The 19,802-nt window shown below is 38.2% G+C and overlaps 1 protein-coding gene across 1 annotated transcript in view; it reads right to left on the reverse strand.

Moving 5' to 3' along the window:
* Nucleotides 1–3,879: 3,879 nt before the first annotated feature.
* The window catches only part of KIF14 (kinesin family member 14), a 36,535-nt gene continuing 20,612 nt past the window's right edge, over nt 3,880–19,802 (reverse strand). The window contains exons 21-29 of the mRNA XM_013961268.2: nt 19,408–19,508; nt 16,096–16,190; nt 15,025–15,246; nt 14,681–14,865; nt 11,625–11,780; nt 10,774–10,896; nt 7,967–8,041; nt 7,165–7,303; nt 3,880–7,023 (exon numbers count right to left, since the gene is read on the reverse strand). Of these exons, the coding sequence (XP_013816722.1) occupies nt 6,632–7,023; nt 7,165–7,303; nt 7,967–8,041; nt 10,774–10,896; nt 11,625–11,780; nt 14,681–14,865; nt 15,025–15,246; nt 16,096–16,190; nt 19,408–19,508 (1,488 nt within the window). The 3' untranslated portion in view covers nt 3,880–6,631. The remainder of the gene's footprint in view (nt 7,024–7,164; nt 7,304–7,966; nt 8,042–10,773; nt 10,897–11,624; nt 11,781–14,680; nt 14,866–15,024; nt 15,247–16,095; nt 16,191–19,407; nt 19,509–19,802) is intronic.

Genomic DNA, 19,802 nt, shown 5'->3' on the forward strand with positions numbered 1-19,802 from the left:
AAAGTTTTATATTTCATGAATACAATTCTGAATTCAGTTCCAGAATTGTGTTTTGTGATGCTAAAGTGCCCAAAGAATGCCAGCATCAGTATTTTGCTATACAGAGAAACACACGCAAATTCCCCCTAGACACCAATAAACTTAATGGAGCCCACTGTGATAAGGGCCATTGCAATAGCACATAGGAGTCTTAATATAGGATCAGACTTACACTGTAGAAATTACTAAATCAGATTAAACTGTAAACTCTGTGGACTAGGACAAACAAGGCATATGCACACACACACACATTTAGTAGAAAAATGGAAAGAGTGCACACAAGTGTGAATACATACATGCAAAGTAAAAATTCAGAAGAGTCTCTGAAATCTCAATACCAAAGCCTAGATAAATACCTTGGAAGGCAACCAAAGCTGCTGACCCAACCAAGCTAGCTGATCTAAAGGTATAAGGAGAGCATCACCATAACAAAAACCTACAAATCACCACCCATCCAGTTTCCTTTCAGGAGTTCAAGAAAGTAAGAGTTATTCTTGAGTTTATGGGAAATAACTTTCATTTCATATCCATGACCTGTCCTTACACTACCTCTGATTTCTAGATGTGCCTTATCTGCATACGTATGTATACCTATAGCTACCTAGCTACTTATAAATGTATGGATGCATTTGAGCACCAGACTTTGCACAAATATGCTTATGCCAGTATGTAACATAGCTTACCGTTTTTTCAGGGTTAAGAATCTCTTTATAAATACCTTCACAAGCACACTAGGGGGAACTGTAGAAGTGTGTTAATGTGATGCAGTTTTCTACCACGGATAAGACCGTAGTTAACTAACACACACTTACATCATTTTAGCATAATTTAGTAAAAGCACTTTTATACCAGTGTACAATCCAAAGAGTTAGGCTGTGAGCCCAAAGGCAGAGTGTAGTACCAGTTAAAATACACTAGTGCAGTTTGAGAATTAAACCAATACAAATGCCATGTTTGAACAAATCCCAAGTCTCTTAAATATTTAAGCAGCTTAAATCAAAGTAATCATGGTTAGAGTGAAGTATTTTTTGATTTTTAGAAAGGTTTGTCTCTATGCTATAGATACATAGATACATGAATGAATTAAACTATTCAGACAATAGCGTATAGCAAAGTAAGTAAATATTTGTTAATAAACTATTGGAGTTGTGCAAACAACCAATCAAGTAATGTTTGCAATATTCCTGAGGAATCTGAAAGACATTCAGCATAATCTAACTCCATATAAATATTGTTTTATTATTACATGTGACTACCATGATGAGGTTTTCTGATGTTTTTCTTTCCTTTCCCTCCACTCTTCATAAACCTTTCTGATGACAGTTTACTTAACCTTATTTTAATTAAGATATTCAAAATTATCTCATCATATTCCAAAATACCTGCAATACTAGTTTTTATCTTGTCTATAGTGCTTACTATTGATGCAATGTCAAGTCAGGAGAACTCATTTTTCCAGTTTTGTTCCGTTTTCACTGCAACAGTCAAATTGACATGAACATAGATTAGAATATATACCATTTCCTATCCTAGAAATCAATACCATATAGACATACTAAGAAAACAAAAACAAAAAAGAAGGAAGGGAAAAAACAAACAAACAAACAGAGGAACAATTTTTATTTTATTTTTTAAACATATACTGCTTCCAAGGACAGTCCTAAAAAGAGCAGAAAACAAAGAAAAGATGACAAATGATTTATAATTTTTATATCAAATAAAAAATTAGAATAGAAGCAAGTTTTTTTAAACCTATGTGAACTCCTCTTTCTTGGGAAAATACATAATCTCAGAGCCTACTGGAAGCCAAGAAGCTGTCATTAAAAAAAAAGACTTGCCATGAGATAGGAAAAAGCTGAAAAACATGAAAAAGCAATGGGACTCATCCAATTACAGTATGTTAGATTACAGGAGTTTCCTGTTCAAAAAAAACAGTTTGCATTTGCAGGGGTGAAGCAGATGCAGTCTCTTCTTCTGCCTGTGGGTGCCATTACTGGATCAAATTAAATCTAAACTGCAACTTGCTGTTGTTTTTCATCTGCAATATTCTTGAGTCAGTGTGTGCTGTAGGAATTTACTTATCCTTAATTTTTAACATTTCTACATGTTCCTTAAGGAGGCATAACTAGACTCCCCCCCCCCCCCCCAAAAAAAAAAAGCCTGCTTACATACAACACATCTCAAGAAAGATGGGCTACATTGTTTGAAAGTTTCTCAGACAAAACAATGTTCATATTCTGGAGATAAGCTTCACCCAGGAAGGTTTTCTTTTTCCGGGATAAAAACGGGCTGTTCATGGCCAAGTTGCAGTTAGTATGAAGCTAGTAGCTTCACCAATTTAGAGCAGCCCGCACCCCCCCACACACACACACTTCGTTTGATATTTTTGTGCAGCAGTTCACCTCATATTTTGTTAATATTAGCTGATATTCAAACATGTAATTTTCAACTTATTTTTCAACTACTAGACAAAAAAAAATAGACATCGAACTGTAAAAAGCTGCAATATCTTTTTCATGTGAAGTACTGAACTGAAAGAAATATCTGTTTCTTATGAACTTCTTTCATCTCTTTGGCTAGCAGAAATCACTGGATGCGTATGTGTGAAGAGAAAGCATCTGGTTTATTAGTTCTTCCTTGATTTTGTATTTTTAAAGGTAACTATGGGGCAGAACTCTGAATAAAGAATTTATTTTATATTAAAAAACAAAACAAATCTCCCCCCTTTTCCTGTCATGGTAAATTAATAAATCTGTGGGACACCTACATAAAGTTCTAATAACCTTTTAGCTTAAAATCTGACCAAAGACTATTTTCTTAATTAAATAAAAGAGAGGATATCAAAAGAGAAAAAAAAACAAAACAGCAAAACCCACAAACATGGATTGTATCAACTGACATAACAAAATAAAGCCATTGTAACTTCACTAACCAATACATCTCGTTCAGGTCTCTAAACATTTCCTCATAACCCACTATGTTTAGAGCGAGTGATACGGATGCTATATTCAGCCAGGCCAATCTCACTGCTGACCTGCTCCTGACCTACACCTACTTCCAGCTACTTTGAAAGACTAGTAAAATAAGACACCATTGATAGCCAAATCAATCCATCCATCCCCAAATCTGCCTGCCATGGTCCAAATTCTTTGACATCTACAGTTTATAGATCGACCAGCCTATAGTTATAAATATACCTCCCCCAATGGTATATTACACCAATAGATTACAGGAGCCTCAGCTAGGCTTCTTGATGTATTAATGCAATATGTTAGGAGAGCACTAGCTCTCTCTGATGATGTATGGTCACCATACATATCATAAGAGTGCAGTACTTCAGTGATGTATAACTGTAACAAGGGCACCAACCAGAAGAAAACACTAGCAGAAGTACATTTTGTTAACTTACTAGAATAAAAAGTGAATATACTATTAACTTCATGAATACTAGAAGCGAAGAAAAGCCGCCCCCCTCCAGGCCAAGAAGAAAGTAACTGGCCACAGTGTCAGTCACCCTGCAAGAGCCAAGCTTGATAGGGTTAAGGCTGCCCATCAGACTTCTGATCACTTTATTAAAACTCTAGGCAGAAGCGCATTTGTTTGCATGCTCTTTTTTTCTTGATTTTTTTTTTTTTTTTAAAGAAACGTTTAAAACAAACTTGTCTTTAAGTTTTACAAAAGAAAGAAGCGGACAAAAATATTCTGATAATGACACACAGAGCTATAAAAAAACCCAAGATATTTTCTGAGCAATGCTTCTTATTAAATACCGGAACACAAGCAAACATGATTAATCATCTGGGCAGGTGGAGTATCAGTGAGTATCACACTTGAACATAATTTGATATTAAGTTAAGATCATTATATTTATTGGTAGAAATTGGAAAAGATGAAGTATTGTAACATTAAGAGGCTGTAGATTAGGTCATGACTACTCAATCTCTGCTGTTAATTGTCTTCATAGACAAAAACAACTTGGGTAAAGTAGTTATTTTTTGTTTCACTTGTGAGCTACAGAAAACACCTTTCTTATAAATATTTCAGATTTTTGCAACATTGCAATGTTCTCAGTAAGTGCACCATAGGAAGGTCTCAAAAGCAGTAGCATACAAAAGAAAACTGACAAAAAATTTACTCTTATAAAAATTGGTAATCAGTTACATAATCCAGTTTCACTCTTCACAACAGCTCACACATATATACATGATTCAGAAGAACCAGTTATGTTTAAGTTTCAACCAAATATAAAATAGTACATTTACAGAAGTACAAGTATACCAAGTTTCTCTTCATGTTTACAGCTATAAAAACCTGAACTGAATATGCTTTGTTAACCTTTAAATAGACTTGCAAAAGCCTTTACAGTAGAAAAAAGTGATTAGGCAACATCACACCTTGTGTGAGAAAGGCATTAACTAAACAAAAATTCTGACAATATTTTGTTAAGCATTTTTGATAGCAGAACTGCACTGCAAGACATTTTTCAACAAAATATTAAGCTATACTGGTCTTAAGAAAAGTGTATGTTGGTTACTAGTTCAGCATAATTACTTTTGCCTGTATCCCCCAAAGAGGAAAAGCAAAAAAAAAAAAGCCACACTGAGTGACAGCATTAATTACAAGTCCACTGTGAAAGTACACAAAGAAGAAAAGGGTGATTGTCTCTCTTCACTGTAATCTATTCATGGAAAACAGTTTTAAGAGCCTGAGCCTGAAGTGTTCTTGAAGAGCAAACTACTCAAGATGCTGTGTATTTTCCCTCAGAAGGGGAGATGAGGGCTGTGAGTACCTGGCTTGGAAGCTTTGCTATGAGCAAAATACTTAAGATGCAGCTCCAGATTTTCTCAGTACGACTGTGTGCAAAATGGGCTAGGTTCAGGCCTCCCAGATCCCAGTAAGAAAGAATAAAACTTCAAATTCATTTTCATCCTTGTTGTTAATTTTCACTGTCTTTAGCCAACAGACTAAAGGTAAGAGGTTAAACAATGACTGCAGTAAAAAGCAAGAGGAAGTAGCTGATTGGCAGGTTGATTCTCTCAGCCTAGAGCTGGTCCGTAGCTCTGTTTCTAATACTGCCATCACTACAAGGGCAGGAATGATATGAAACAGTCCATGAAAGGGGCAAAGATGAAATCTGCTTCTTATGCTTCCAACAAGCACAGCCCAGTGCAAGTCACAGAGGAGCAGGAAGTAATATCAAATAAAATACAGCAATGTTCTTACAGACAGTTCAAACAGTAGCACAGATAAGCCCAGACCACAGCCCAGCAAGTACTTCTAGAGGAACTGTACCTCAGAAGGAGGGAAGCTAATCAAGCAGGTGATGTGGAAGTGGCAGAGTACCATGCTCTCTCAAATTTTAACGCCAGCATCAGTGATAGAGAATGAATCTTGTCTGCATTTATCACTGGGAGGTTTGTTATAATCTCAGTAGAGCAAGTCAAAGTCATCTAGATTTTCTGAACATGTCTCAAAGAGGTTTAAAGATGTGTGTAGATGTAGGCATGGTACTTTCTATCTTTGCCTCATTTTTCACTTTCAAAATGTGAAAGGTTAACCCCATCCGGCCCTATATCTGCAATATGTACCTTCTGGTTTTACTCGTAGATTCTGTATCAGTGCAATTCTCTACAACCTCATGGCATGACCTGCATATTATTCAGGAGGAGCCACGCTTCCAATAGCTGCAAATAGTACTGAAAATGATTTGAGCAATGACTTTCAACAACATCAGGCAACATGAACTACTTAGGATGGAGTTGAGGAGTACTATCATTGCCACTTTCTTAAACTCAGATTTTTCAAAGGATTACAAAACCATTAAAAAGCATTCTTCAAGCAATGTTATATAGTATTTTTAGTATCTCATAATTTTTCCCTACAGAAACAAATACAAGCTTTTCTCCCCAAAAGGTTGACATATCAAAAAACGAATGATTAAAAAAACACTTTAAATATGCAATAGTCCTACTAGATCATAATGCAGCAGGGGTGAAGCAACAATATTAAGAGAAAAATGCTGGTATTCATATAGTCTACCTTTTAAGTGTCTTCATAGGAAATCAGCCTTCTTCTCTAACTATATACAAACATAAATGTATGTTACAGTCATCCTTTAAAGGAATCTCCTTCCTTCCACTGCCTCCTTCCTTCCTTCCACTTCCCTTCCTCCTAACTTAAGCTCCTAAGTTAAAGGCCTAAAAAAAAAAAGTGTGAATATCCTACCAAGCGTTTGCTGAATTTCCTGGCTTTTCCCCCCAATAGCTTTTAATATCTCAGTTCACATCAGCTCCAATAGATAGATAGATAGATTTTTTTTACTTACTGCTTTAGATTATTTCTTACACACTACTCTGTAGTTGATATGAGATCTTTATTAAAACAAAAGTAAGACACTATATTCAAGTCTAACAGTGTCTTAAGGAATTTCATTTTTTCTATGTGAAATTCAGGGTATATATCCTCATACAATCAAGTCATCCACTTTCATACCATATAGTAGTAGCAATAAATTTTAGCTTTTTGCAATATGTTGCTTTCCCTTCTTATACAGAAAAGAGAGAGTTTCCCCAAATTTTGTGACATTAGTATTTTACACCCACTGTATCCCACTGGGTGAAAGCTCCCCTGGGAATGTAGGCGATGACTGCATTTTATACACGTGTTCTGGAACTTCCTTCTGTTTCCTCATGGATTCGACTTCACTTGTTTCAATCTGTTTTCTTTGAGTCCCAAGAGTTCCATTACAAAGAGTCTGAGATTTCAGTGACTGCTGTCCTTGTTCAAGTTCAAAATTCACAATAAGGGAATCAACCAGAGAGTCCAAATCATCAGAGTTCATAAAAGGCATAGGTATTTTCTGGATAGGATTGTTTGCAGAAGTAGAAGGCAAGACAAATAAACTGAAATAATTGTTAAAATATCCAGCTAACATACAAATCTTTTCTGCACAGCTCCTGAGATGGCTTGTATGTCGGTATGACCCTATGAAAAACAAAAGCAAGAAGAATCAAATGCAATATTTTGCAAAAAAAAGAGACCAAACAGTCCTCCCTCCTTCTTGCCTTACTGGTCTCCTTTAGGCTACAGGTTACTGTCAAGACAGGCAATAATCCAGCTAAATACCTTGTAATGTAGAAGAAACAATCTGATAGACTTCAGCTAGGCACTGCTCCAATTCCAAATATTTTGCAGCAATGTTCATGTTTTTCTTTATTTCCTGATATACACATTCTTCCTCTGGTAACTGAGATCCTACTTCTTTCTGTGTTAATAAAGAGAAATTTGCTTGAGAAGACCCAAATAAATGATAGAAGTGTTCAATGCTTAATATACTATTACGAATTCAAGTCTCGCAAAACAGGCCAACACTGAAACGCAAAATGAAAGTGATGCTAACTCACAGAACATACGATAACTCTGAAGAAAGCGCAATTTTTGAAATCCTTAAAAAAAAAAGTGCAAGTGGAACCATAAAATCTAGAAAAGTTTTCACATTTACAAGATAGATTAAATTCTCTCTCCAGCTTTTGATTCAAAATGCCAATAACTGTAACCATAAACTACTGCAGTAGCTACTTTATCACAATTACAGCAGCATTATTGAACCTGAGGCTTTCAAATTAAAAAAGTTGTCAGGCTGTTCATAATGAACACATTCAAATAAATAAATAAATAAATAAATATTTATATATAAAAATACCAGAGACACTACAAGTAAAATTAAAATCAAGTAGTTTGGGGTTGAAGTAAGATGGCCAAAAAATTACAGTGTTCCAGTCACAAAAGTGCTAACTATCATAGGAAGTGCTATCATGCAATTACAAATATATAAAGGGTAGTTTTAGTTCCTCCTTTTTGTTAAATACATCTTTTAAAATTAAACCCCAGCCTTCAAACCACATATTTTGTGAAACATTTCCCTTACCTTTCTGCAATAAAATATGTTATTTTCAAGGAATCTGGCTAAAGCCACAGCATTGTCCTTTATTTGATTTTGAATCTGGAGGGGGGGGAACAAAAACAAAAACACACTTTTAATTTTATTGTACACTTGATTCAAGATACAATAAGTATCCATCAATAATTTAGAAGCATAGCAATGAATACCAGCATAGTAACAAGGAAAACATTCAAAAGCAGAAGCAATGAAAAGTGTGAATTTCCGGTAACAGCATGCAATTTCTCAAATGAGGGGGAGAAAAAAAAGGAAAAAAAGAAAGAAAGAAAAAGGTTAGCTGGTAGAGAACATTTTTAACTATATATGGAAGGTTTTAAATATCTCTTATTACAGGAGGATCATATGAGCAAACCTAAGTATTTGCCAAAGAAAAATTCTCCAATAAGTTAAAAAATAAAAAATAAAAAAATAAAACCCCACAGTCACACTAGGCAGCAGGGGCAAGCTCAACACCCAAGAGTTTTCAGACTTCACATGAGCTTCCCCCAGCAGGACACACAAAGGACCCCGCAGCTGTGCAGCAATGGGCTGCAAGCCAACACACCGCTGCTCGGCGAGCAGGCTGCTCAACGCCTTTCCCTAGGGACATGGAGCGTTCAAGACTTGACTAAGCAGATAGGAATAAAGATTTTTACTGGTTCCACTGTTGCCTGTAGGATCAAGACTAACAGTAGTGAAAACCAGAGTAGGAAGAAGTTTTTGTTTTGCTTGAAACAACAAGCCTATCACTCCTGTCAATCAGATTTGAACCATTTATCCCAAGTCACTGTTACAGACTTATTTTTGAATGAAAACAAATTCTTCAAGAAATATGCATTATAAATACCCCAGCTCACTAAGGATACTTTCTTATTGACTGTAGTCCTGCAAATTCCTGAACGGGGAAGGAAGAAGGGGGGGAAGGAAGAAGGGGGGGAAGGAAGAAGGGGGGGAAGGAAGAAGGGGGGGAAGGAAGAAAAAAGACACCCCCCCACCCCTCCCCAAGGCAGAGGACAGGATTGCTCACACACAGGTGAAGCCGTTGGCCTCACATGCTATCTGTCCAAAACAGGTTTTTTCACAGAGGAAAAGAGGCAGAACAAGCCTCTTGCCTATCCTAACACTGGAAGGGAGCACGTACACTATGTGCCTAATATCTTGCTGAAAAACATTTCAACCTTTCCAAAATCCTGCCGCGGAAGCCAGCCAGCCTGCCTTTCTGTGGACACGGCTTACCCACTGAGCGGCCCATTTCCAAGGGCTACTCCAACTTGCCTACTGGAATGTGCACACAACTCTACAAGTATACAGTCACAGAAATATTTTAAATGGGGTGCTTATCCTTATACTCTCCTTTGCATAACTCTAGTATTCCTTGCTGTCACCTAAACAAAAATGGTAAGAGCCCTAAATAACAGGCTGGGGCTTAAAATAGTTGTGCCACTTCTCAAAAAAAGCAAATGTCTGTCCCCCCTGTCAAAGAGTTAATTAAAAACATATTTTACTGAATTCAGCATGTAAGGATGGCTGTTCGGCCTGAAGTATTAAGATATACCAAACACATACTCATAAAAGTATGTTTATTTCACATAAGAGCTGATCCTCCACAGTTTGTCTTTTTTTTTTAATTAAATACAGCTCTGATTTAAGTATTCTGAAAAAATAAGCTTGAAGTGTATTAAAATGCTTTTGTATGAAAGCATATGAACTATTTAATGTAGTAAAACATCACAACTGCTATCTAGGGAGAAAAACTTCAAGCATGAATCTTTTAAGAAGGGATATTCCTAATCATTCATAATAAAAATTACAAAAATAATTAGATTGAGGTCTTAACATAGACATAAAAGCTTTACATTGGTGCAATATCTTTTCTTATTACAGTAAGCTTGAAAGGTCACAGGACCAACTCATTAACAAATTATAAGTACATTTGCTGTAATTATCCTATAAAATGTTATAAAGAAGCTGTTTAAATTAAAATAGCACTGCTGCTTAGCAACCTGGAAAGTATTTGAAAGTCAGCCCCGATTCCAGTAAATGACACTAAAATGAGCAGGATATTTCTGCATTTGTGGTATCAGCTGCTTCAGTCAACCATTTTCGCCGTAAAGGCCCCAATTCAAGAAAGTGCTTCAGCATCTGTTAAGCATTAAGCACATGAGAAGACTAGTTCTTAAAAGATAAAACTGAACTACTTGGATACTTAGTTAGTATGCTGTTTGGGACCAACACTGTAAGAGCAGTGTGTGACAAAATAAAGTTTTTTAAACTTTCTAACCGTTTTCCTAACACCAAGTACAGTAATAGTAGAGGTGTCTGCAATTATCAATAAGAAATAACAAACCTTAGCTTTTAGGTTCATAAGCCATTGCTATATATTAAATATTAAAACTTTTTACAAAATAAATTTAACAGTAGTTAACAGAATAATAGGTCTATTTGAACCTTTCTGCTAATTTTCATATTCTCCCTCTCTTTCATGGTTACCCCATGTGACAAAGGAACTAGGGAAACACAGTGAGATTTTGTACAAAGTGCCGTCCAACACATAGAAAAAAAAAAAAATTCTGAATAAAATACATTCATGTGTTCAGTCTACAGGTAGTAAAAGACTCTGCAGTGTAAAAATCTCTGCAAGATTACAATCAGTGTAGTACCACCCATCTCAAATCTGTCTGGAAATGTTTATAGTAGGAATACAATTACTGACAGAATTGCTGGAAAATAAAAAGAATTGATGGAGTGGCTCCAAGACGATGCACTAATAGTTTTTAATCTCATTTTCATCTCACCTCATTTTGTGGATATTGTTTCACCAGTTCTTTCTGCACCACTCTTGCTTTTTCCTGTACTGTATCCATAAGAAGCTCCAGTCCCGAGCCTACTCCACTGTAAATGGCAAGTACAAAGTCTTTCTAAAAGAAAGGTTCAAAACAAAACAGTTAAAGTAATTGCTATGGCCTTGAACTAAAACAGATTTTATGTAATGAGCTAGAAACAAGATTCTGTGTTAAGCAAATTGGTCAGTGCTAGTCTATTCAACCATGTGTGTGCTTTGGACCTTATAGGCTCAGCTCTGTAACTTCCTTTTTCTACCTTTCTTCAGATTTCTGAAAAAATCAATGCACTACAAATCTGAAAACAGTGGCAAGCCTTTGAAAGGTTGCCTTACTCACAGATAACTAAAATAAGTACTGAGCTTCATTTAAATAGTTATACTTGTACTATCTCAGTGTAAATACGGTTCTAAAAGCACAGTATTTCCTTCTCTTTATAGGCGCAAATTATACAGATTTAAAGTTGTTTTTTTTTTAATATAACATTTCAAGGGCATTAAACACACATCCAGTCTCTCCATAAAAATGAAGCATTAGACAAACACTGAAAATATTTAAGTCAATTGATTGAGAAATGTTATGAAGATCAAATTCTGTTACATGGAACTCACTATACTTTTGAGCACAGTAAATGTGTATGTCAACATTAAAGTTACTTTGTTTTTAAATTCTATATTCTAGGATATACAGGCACAAAGAATAAGGGAAATTCAAAAGATATTGAGAAAAAAAGTAAAGTCTTGCACTTAAATATTTTTCTGAAACTCATCTAGAAAGTCACTGTATGTGATAACATTTCTTTTCACCTGTAGGCTAGTTGCAGTAACGTTCTCTTCAGAAGAGCAAATATCAGCTCTTGTGAGTACTGCCAAGTGTCCTATATATTTCATTATTTGTCTTAGCGTTTGGTTTACTTTGTTCCATGCTTCCATTACCATTGAGGATATATCTGAAGAACATCCCTGAGAAATGAAGGCATATCATTCATTCAAGCTAGAAAGCATCTGTGGTCAAAAAGCACGCATTTTCTATTGCACAATAGTTTATCTTCAAGCATTTTCAGCTTTATATCTTCCCATTTGTAGTGACTCAACCACCACAACTAAAAGGAAAGCCAATGCCTTGCAACCACAAAGAAGAATGCTATCGTTATACTACAGAATATTAAAAAAGAAATTCTGTGCACAAGACTGTAGCATTAACAAGAATAATATTTACTGGCCATTGGTTTTTATAAGTTTATAAACAGTAGCACTCTAAAGATAATCTAAAATAGCATTAACTCTTACCACTGCATATTTTGTTTTCCCCTTTTATCTTTTTTAAAGGGGGGGGGCAGGAAGCACTATATATGACTGATATTCTTATCTGACATTTTAGAAAAGCAAAGTTATGACAAAAACCAAGTTAGACACTTTTGAGGATTCCTGGGACACTCGAAGAAGCAGAGACAACCCAGCTAATAGTAGTTGTGATAGGTCTAAAAACCATACACAAAGGAGACCCCTCCCCTTCCAAAAAATAAGCAAACACAAAAAAATCCCCACACACAGCACAGCCCACAAAAACACACAAGAGATGCATCAAAGTGATTTTATGTCAAGCTTAGGAGGCAGGACTTACCAGCTCAGGATTGATACCATACTGACAAACTTATACTATTTTCAGGGCCTGGGCACACACAAGTCTGCGCTGCTCTCAACTAGCATATGAAAGTACCAGTTTAGCTAGTACAAAAATACCCTTCATTATTCATCTCACTTAGGTCAGTCCATTTGTGACTGCATGTGCCGTTTGACTGGTTTTAGTAAGTTTGTGGTCAATATCATATCAATGGCATAGAATCTCTCCACGCAATTCTCGTCTTTTTCTAGAATATTGGATGAGCAAGGAGCTCCTGGTAAAACTCAACCAGAAGAAGGAAGTATACAGAAAGTGGAAAGGGGGACAGGCCACTTGGGAGGAATATAGGAACATTGTCAGAGTATGCAGGGATGCGCTGAGGAAGGCTAAGGTTCATTTGGAATTAAATCTGGTGAGAGATGTCAAGGACAACGAGAAGGGCTTCTTCAAATACATCAGTAGCAAGGGGAAGACTAGAGGAAATGTGGGCCCACTACTGAATGGGGTGGGTGACGAAGGATGCAGAGAAGGCAGAGTTACTGAATGCCTTCTTTGCTTCAGTCTTTACTGCTAAGACCAGCTCTCAGGAATCCCACACCCTGGAGACAAGAGAGAAAGTCCAGAGAAAGGAAGATTTTCCCTTGGTTGAGGAGGACTGGGTTAAAAATCATTTAGGCAAACTTGACACCCACAAATCCATGGGCCCTGATGGGATGCACCCACGAGTGCTGAGGGAACTGGCGGACATTATTGCTAAGCCACTCTCCATCATCTTTGAAAGGTCATGGAGAACAGGAGAGGTGCCTGAGGACTGGAAGAAAGCCAATGTCACCCCAGTCTTCAAAAAGGGCAAGGAGGACCCAGGGAACTACAGGCCAGTCAGCCTCACCTCCATCCCTGGAAAGGTGATGGAGCAGCTCGTCCTGGAGGCCATCTCCAAGCATGTGGAGGACAAGAAGGTGATCAGGAGTAGTCAGCATGGCTTCACCAAGGGGAAATCATGCCTAACCAATCTGATAGCCTTCTATGATGGAATGACTGACTGAGTAGATGAGGGGAGAGCAGTGGATGTTGTCTACCTAGACTTCAGCAAGGCTTTTGACACTGTCTCCCATAACATCCTCATAGACAAGCTCAGGAAATGTGGGCTGGATGAGTGGACAGTGAGGTGGATTGAGAACTGGCTGAATGGCAGAGCTCAGAGGGATGTGATCAGCGGCGCAGAGTCTAGTTGGAGGCCTGTAGCTAGCGGTGTCACCCAGGGGTCAGTCCTGGGTCCAGTCTTCTTCAACTTCTTCATCAGTGACCTGGATGAAGGGTCAGAGTGCACCCTCAGCAAGTTTGCTGCCGATACAGAACTGGGAGGAGTGGCCGATACACCAGAGGGCTGTGCCGCCATTCAGAGAGACCTGGACAGGCTGGAGAGGTGGGCGGAGAGGAACCTCATGAAGTTCAACAAAGGCAAGTGCAGGGTCCTGCACCTAGGGAGGAATAAGCCCATGCACCAGTACAGGTTGGGGGTTGACCCGCTGGAAAGCAGCTCTGCTGAAAAGGACCTGGGAGTGCTGGTGGACACCAAGTTAACCATGAGGCAGCAATGTGCCCTTGTGGCCAAGAAGGCCAATGGTATCCTGGGGTGCATCAGGAAGAGTGTTGCCAGCAGGTCGAGGGAGGTGATTCTCCCCCTCTCCTCAGTCCTGGTGAGGCCACATCTGGAGTACTGTGTCCAGTTCTGGGCTCCCCAGTACAAGAGGGATGTGGCACTACTGGAGCAAGTCCAATGAAGGGCTACAAAGATGATTAGGGGATTGGAGCGTCTCTCTTATGAGGAAAGGCTGAGAGAGCTGGGCCTGTTTAGCCTGGAGAAGAGAAGGCTGAGGGGGGATCTTGTCAGTGCATACAAATATCTCAAGGGAGGGTGTCAAGAGGATGGAGCCAGACTCTTTTCAGTGGTGCCCAGTGACAGGACGTGAGGCAACGGGCACAAACTGAAACACAGACAGTTCCATCTGAACATGGGAAAAAACTTCTTCACTGTGAGGGTGACAGAGCACTGGAACAGGTTGCCCAGAGAGGTTGTGGAGTCTCCTTCTCTGGAGATATTCAAAACGCGCCTGGATGCAATCCTGTGCAACTTGCTCTAGGTGACCCTGCTTGAGCAGGGGGGTTGGACTAGATGATCTTCAGAGGTCCCTTCCAACCTCAGCGATTCTGTGATTCTGTGATATATACACTTTACCTGCAACAGTAACTGTATATAACCTCCCAAGTTCTTTACTTCCTGTTTTAATTCCTCCTCAGTTTTTATAGATGTGGAGCACTTTTGGACACTGTTAAGCCAAAGCTTGGTTAGAACCACAAGCTGGTCAAAAGCGGAGATAATTCTGATGCCATAGGACTGAGCAGCACGATCAAGAAGAAAAACTAAAAACAAAAAACAACAAAAACCGAGATTTATTACAAGCTCTGCTCTGCAAATGAAAGTAGCAAGATTTATTCTTTCTATAGGCAAATATATGAATGTTTTCAGATCTGAAAGAGAAAAAAGTAATATTTAATTTAATATTTATCAAAAAGACTTACTGTTCTCTTGACATTCTTCATCTTGCTGTTCATAGGCTTTTGAAATGGCAGATACTCCAGTGAAAATGGTAAACAAATTAGTTAGGAGATTATCTGCTATGCTCTTTCCTCCTTCATGATTCTGTTCCAGCAAATCTAAAGCTGAACTTACAGATTCTTTGCAAATTCCAGGAATAAACAATTCAGAAGAGCTTGGGCATATGTTGGATTTGTTTGGTGAGCCTGTATTGACATAAAGGCAAAACATATCAAGAGTTTCTTGGCTGTAGGAGCAAGCAGAGAGACAATCTTTGTAATGACTATTTTATACTGCTTCTTCTACAAATGTTTAACTACTAAAGATAAAAATAGTTGGAAAAAATAGAAATATGTACACAAGAAAGCTTGCATAGTTTCTGTATTCCGTTAGTACAAATTCCAGAGTGAAAGTTTTTAGCATGAATCCATCTTACCAACTACAGAACCTATGAAGAGATAAAAGAAAAAAAAACACACACACGAACATGCACCAGCCAATTTAAAATAGCTTACTGTATAAAATATTTGGGAGAGTGAAGCATCTAATACCTGGGGGGGGGGGGGGGGGGAGGGTTTAAAAAGGGAAGGGAGGGAGGGAGGGAGGGAGGGAGAGAGAGAATGAATATCTAGGGGAATCTCAGCAGTTGAATGAGTAGCAACAACTCAAGCAAAGTCTCCAAATGTTTGTGTTGGGATTCAGTGTCTGACGGAGCAACTAGTCAGGTGAACTATCAGCATTCTTCATTTAACCTGCATAGTTAAGCAGAGTAATGTTTTAGGCAAATTGCTCAACATGAAGGTCTACGCACAGGTCAGGAAATGTTTACCCTAAGAAAGCGTTTCACAAAGACAAAAAGATGCGCTATTAACATTATTACTTGCATTCTAAAGTTGATGATATTACAAACAAAACATTTTCCACTTTGTTTACAAACCTACCATTTGGGGTTTTGTTTTTTTTTAAATAATTAGAAGTGCATATGTTCTATCAGTATGTAGGAGTTTCAAGTTTCTCAGTATGACATGAAAAGTAATCTGCTGTATAGCAAGTACCTGCTATATAAGAAGTTTGAATATTCTGGACTGGGTATAATTTTACATCAGACAAACATCCAGAAATTCTCCTGTTCTTCATGAAACTTCTGCTTCTAAGAAAGGATGAAGACATGGAAAATTTATTTTAAAAGATTATCACTCCCTCTGCCCCACCTCCCTCCACCAAAGGTTCAATGAAAATTAACAGACATCAGACAAACCAAAAGCCCACCTACTCACTGAAACTGGTAAACACAGAACCTAAATTAGAGTGAAAGCAAGCCAACACAGGATGGATCCTGCTTAATTTCCTCAGGTTCTTGCTTGTTGATGCTGGACCTGAAATTATTCATTTTGGGCAAGGCAGCAACAGCAGTAAACAGCAAGGCTTGGACAAATTTGCTCCTAAGGGTTTCCTTTTCTTCTGTTCTTGCTATGCCTCTGATGAGTTAAGAACAAGTGGACTCTGACTTTATGTGCAACTTCAGCCAAGAAATTGTGATCAGAGAACAGGATTTTCAGGAAATGTAAGTTACCATTTTTCCAGAAGAGTCACTGGAGCAGTGGCATACAGCATGCCCTGCCTTCAGTTTGAGTATGCTGGAAGTCCCTTAAAGCAGGATCACCAGTTTACATTCCCCTTTCTAGGCTACTGTTTTATTACTGGGTAATTCTCCAGAACCTGAGAAAAAACAAGTGTTTCTTTCCTAACTACTCAGACCACGGAATGCAGACTTGTTGGCTCTTTTGAATCTTGTTTGCTGGACAGGATAAATTGCTTTTACAAAGCCAGATGAGCTTTTCATTTGTTTGTTTTGATAAAAGACAAGTTCCATGAAGCTTGCTGTTGCTGGTTGGACAATCTTATGCAGGTTCTTGGGGCTGGTGCTGGGGATTTACTTGCCTGCACTCAAGACCAGCTCTCTTGACAGGAGGGAACTGTTTGAGGAGCCTCAGCTAGCCCTTAATATGTTAAAAAGCTGGAAGGAGGCTCATGAGGGGCTCCCCCATGCCTCCAGGGAGCTGCACTGAAGCTCAGTCTCATGCCCTTGGCCCTGCCCAATTTACCTTGCAGCTGTGGTGCAGCCATGCCTGTGCCTGGCCATGGCCCCTGTTGATCCGGACCCTGACCGGCAGCCTTGACTTCCCAGCGTGGCCTGGGACCTGGCCACCACAGCCTCGCCTGTCAAATTCCAGCCTGCAGGCTGAGCCCGGCCACCAGCCCCGGAGCGGCCCTGCTTGCCTCGCTCAGCCCTGGGGCTTGGCTGGCTCCAGGGAGAGCAGCGCCCGGCTCCCGCTGGCCTCCCCTTTGCCAGCGCCTGCCTTGCTGCGCCCTGCACTACATGCATCAGAAGCGGCAAACCCTGGAGTAGCACATGAAATTCATTCTCTTTTCCCTAGTACGTGTGAGCCGCCTCAGCTAACCGCTGTCAATGCAGCGCAGAACACCGATACCCGGCGTTCCGGTACCTTTTCTTTTTCTGTTCTATTTCTACTGTTGCATTTTTAAAATAGGCAAAACAAAACCAAATACACTTCTGAGATTCAACAGTGCACAACTATAGCAGTCTTGCACTGTCCAGAAGGCAGCTTCAGACAAGGAAGAGTGTTCCAACATTATTCTAGCATTAAAAGAGTATTTAAACTAAAAATAAAGTTGTTGTTCACCCATCATATTATTTTCAGATAACTTCTATTTACTTTGAACTGTCAGGAATGCTTTCCAAAACTTAGTCAGCTAAACTGGCCTGCTTTACTGCAGAATCACAGTAATCACTGGACTGCTACCCACTAGTAAAGCTATAATTAAGCATCTGTCAGCATTTACATTACAAGCTACAGTTTGCAGGAGTTTGCAATTCAGTCATAAAACTTGTGACAAGGCTAAAACTTATAAGGTCCCAGGCCAGCTGCAATTTACTCTTTTTTAAAAACAATGCTTTCAAATTATGGAAACATGAAGAAAACCTTAAAAAACACACACCTTACTCTGCACTGATGATTCCTAAATACATGGTTTAGAAAACCTTACACACATTTTGACCAAATATACCTTTGGGTTTGGGGATTTTTTGCTACTATTTCTTCCCTACAAGAAGGGATAAGAAGATAAGAATGAATGAACAGAAGCACTACTAGCAACTAAAATACAGAGGAATAAACACAGCTGTTTTATTTCCACAAAATTTAATCTCTAATAAAACATACTGTTAATTTTTATTTTATTATTAATATATCCATTGGAGAGCCTATAAGAAGCTATTCTTGCACATAGGTCAGTGTAATAGATTACCTAAAAAAATGCCCATTTTAGTTTTTCCATCATATAGGAATGTTGTCCAATTCTTAGATTGCTTAAAATAATCCCCATCCAAAGAAAAAAAAAAAGTGTGTAGAGAAAAGTTTGCTCTTTTCTTCCATTTTAAACTCAAAGTTTTAATCTGTTTTTTTTCCTGGAAAATGTATACAGATTACTAGTATCCTTAAGACATAACAGAAACTGATTAGTTCGGAGAAAAGATAAAAAGTTAAATAGTAAATTTTTGATAGAAAAGGTGTTAGATAAAGAAAACACATGTTAAAGAATTTTAAGAGTTTAGTAAGCTTTCAAATACATATTATTCCTCCACTTTTAACCTTACATGCAATGGAGTAAGGTTAAAGTCCATGAGTAAGCATTGCTGAACATCTAGACTGGCTTACCCAGTTGCCACAGTACCCTCTGCATTTAAAACCAAAAGCATCTGTGCAGCCACACATTGCACTGATCTGGCTGGAAATGTTTTTCTGTCAAGCTATGTTTTCACTTGAATTATTTCCCCCACTACTTCACCAGGTGACTGTGCAGGCACTCAGCAGCTGGCACAAGACATGGGTAATTACCCCATAATTGTTAATCACCTCCAACCAATTGCCAATTGGTTATGCATAAAGCCCTGTGGAACTGACCAGCCATACATTGCATATATGCCATGCCTGACCTCAGAAACACTGCTGTTTAATCTGCCAAACTGGTTTTGTTAGTGGGCATGCAATTTTTATTAGCAATATTGCACTGGCAACACGTTGCATAGCAAAAAAACCACATTTCGTGATTGAAGCCAGTAAACCAAAGCAAGACAACCCATTTAGTCTAACTCCCCCTCATCACAAATATTCACATAACTTTTCATTTAAGTTCCACATTATAAGAAGGTAAAAGAAGAATCAATAAATGTAAAGTTATGTTAATGGCTCTGAAGCATATTTATTTAGATAATTACACAAGTTAGTAACTTTTACTTTGTTTTAAATATAGGTAAAGGAAGGAGCTACAAAAAAAAAAGTTACCTTCTTCTGGAAAAAGAGGAAACGGAAGCAGCTGAAAGGTCAGGTTCCCACTCATCAGTAGGGTCATAAAATACATCAGCAGCTTTGTTACCATCATTATTCTGGAAAACAAAAGAATGAGGGATTAAACAGAGGACTAATGTTATAGTAAACAGATACAACATAGAGATGAAGAAAACAGATGTTCTAATAGTGGTAGCAGTACTGTTTTTGTTAGGATATGTCTAATTTAGAAGATAGCTGACTGCCAGCTAACTTGAGGTATGAGTGCAACAGTTTTAGCCATATTTTTTCATGTGGAGTAGAATACAATCTCCATTATTGCCAAGATCCAAACAGTTCTTAGTAATTAATCAAAATATATCAAAATATACTTCTGCCACTTGGTATAGTTA

Source organism: Apteryx mantelli, chromosome 8, assembly GCF_036417845.1.
Source record: "Apteryx mantelli isolate bAptMan1 chromosome 8, bAptMan1.hap1, whole genome shotgun sequence".
Taxonomy (NCBI): domain Eukaryota; kingdom Metazoa; phylum Chordata; class Aves; order Apterygiformes; family Apterygidae; genus Apteryx; species Apteryx mantelli.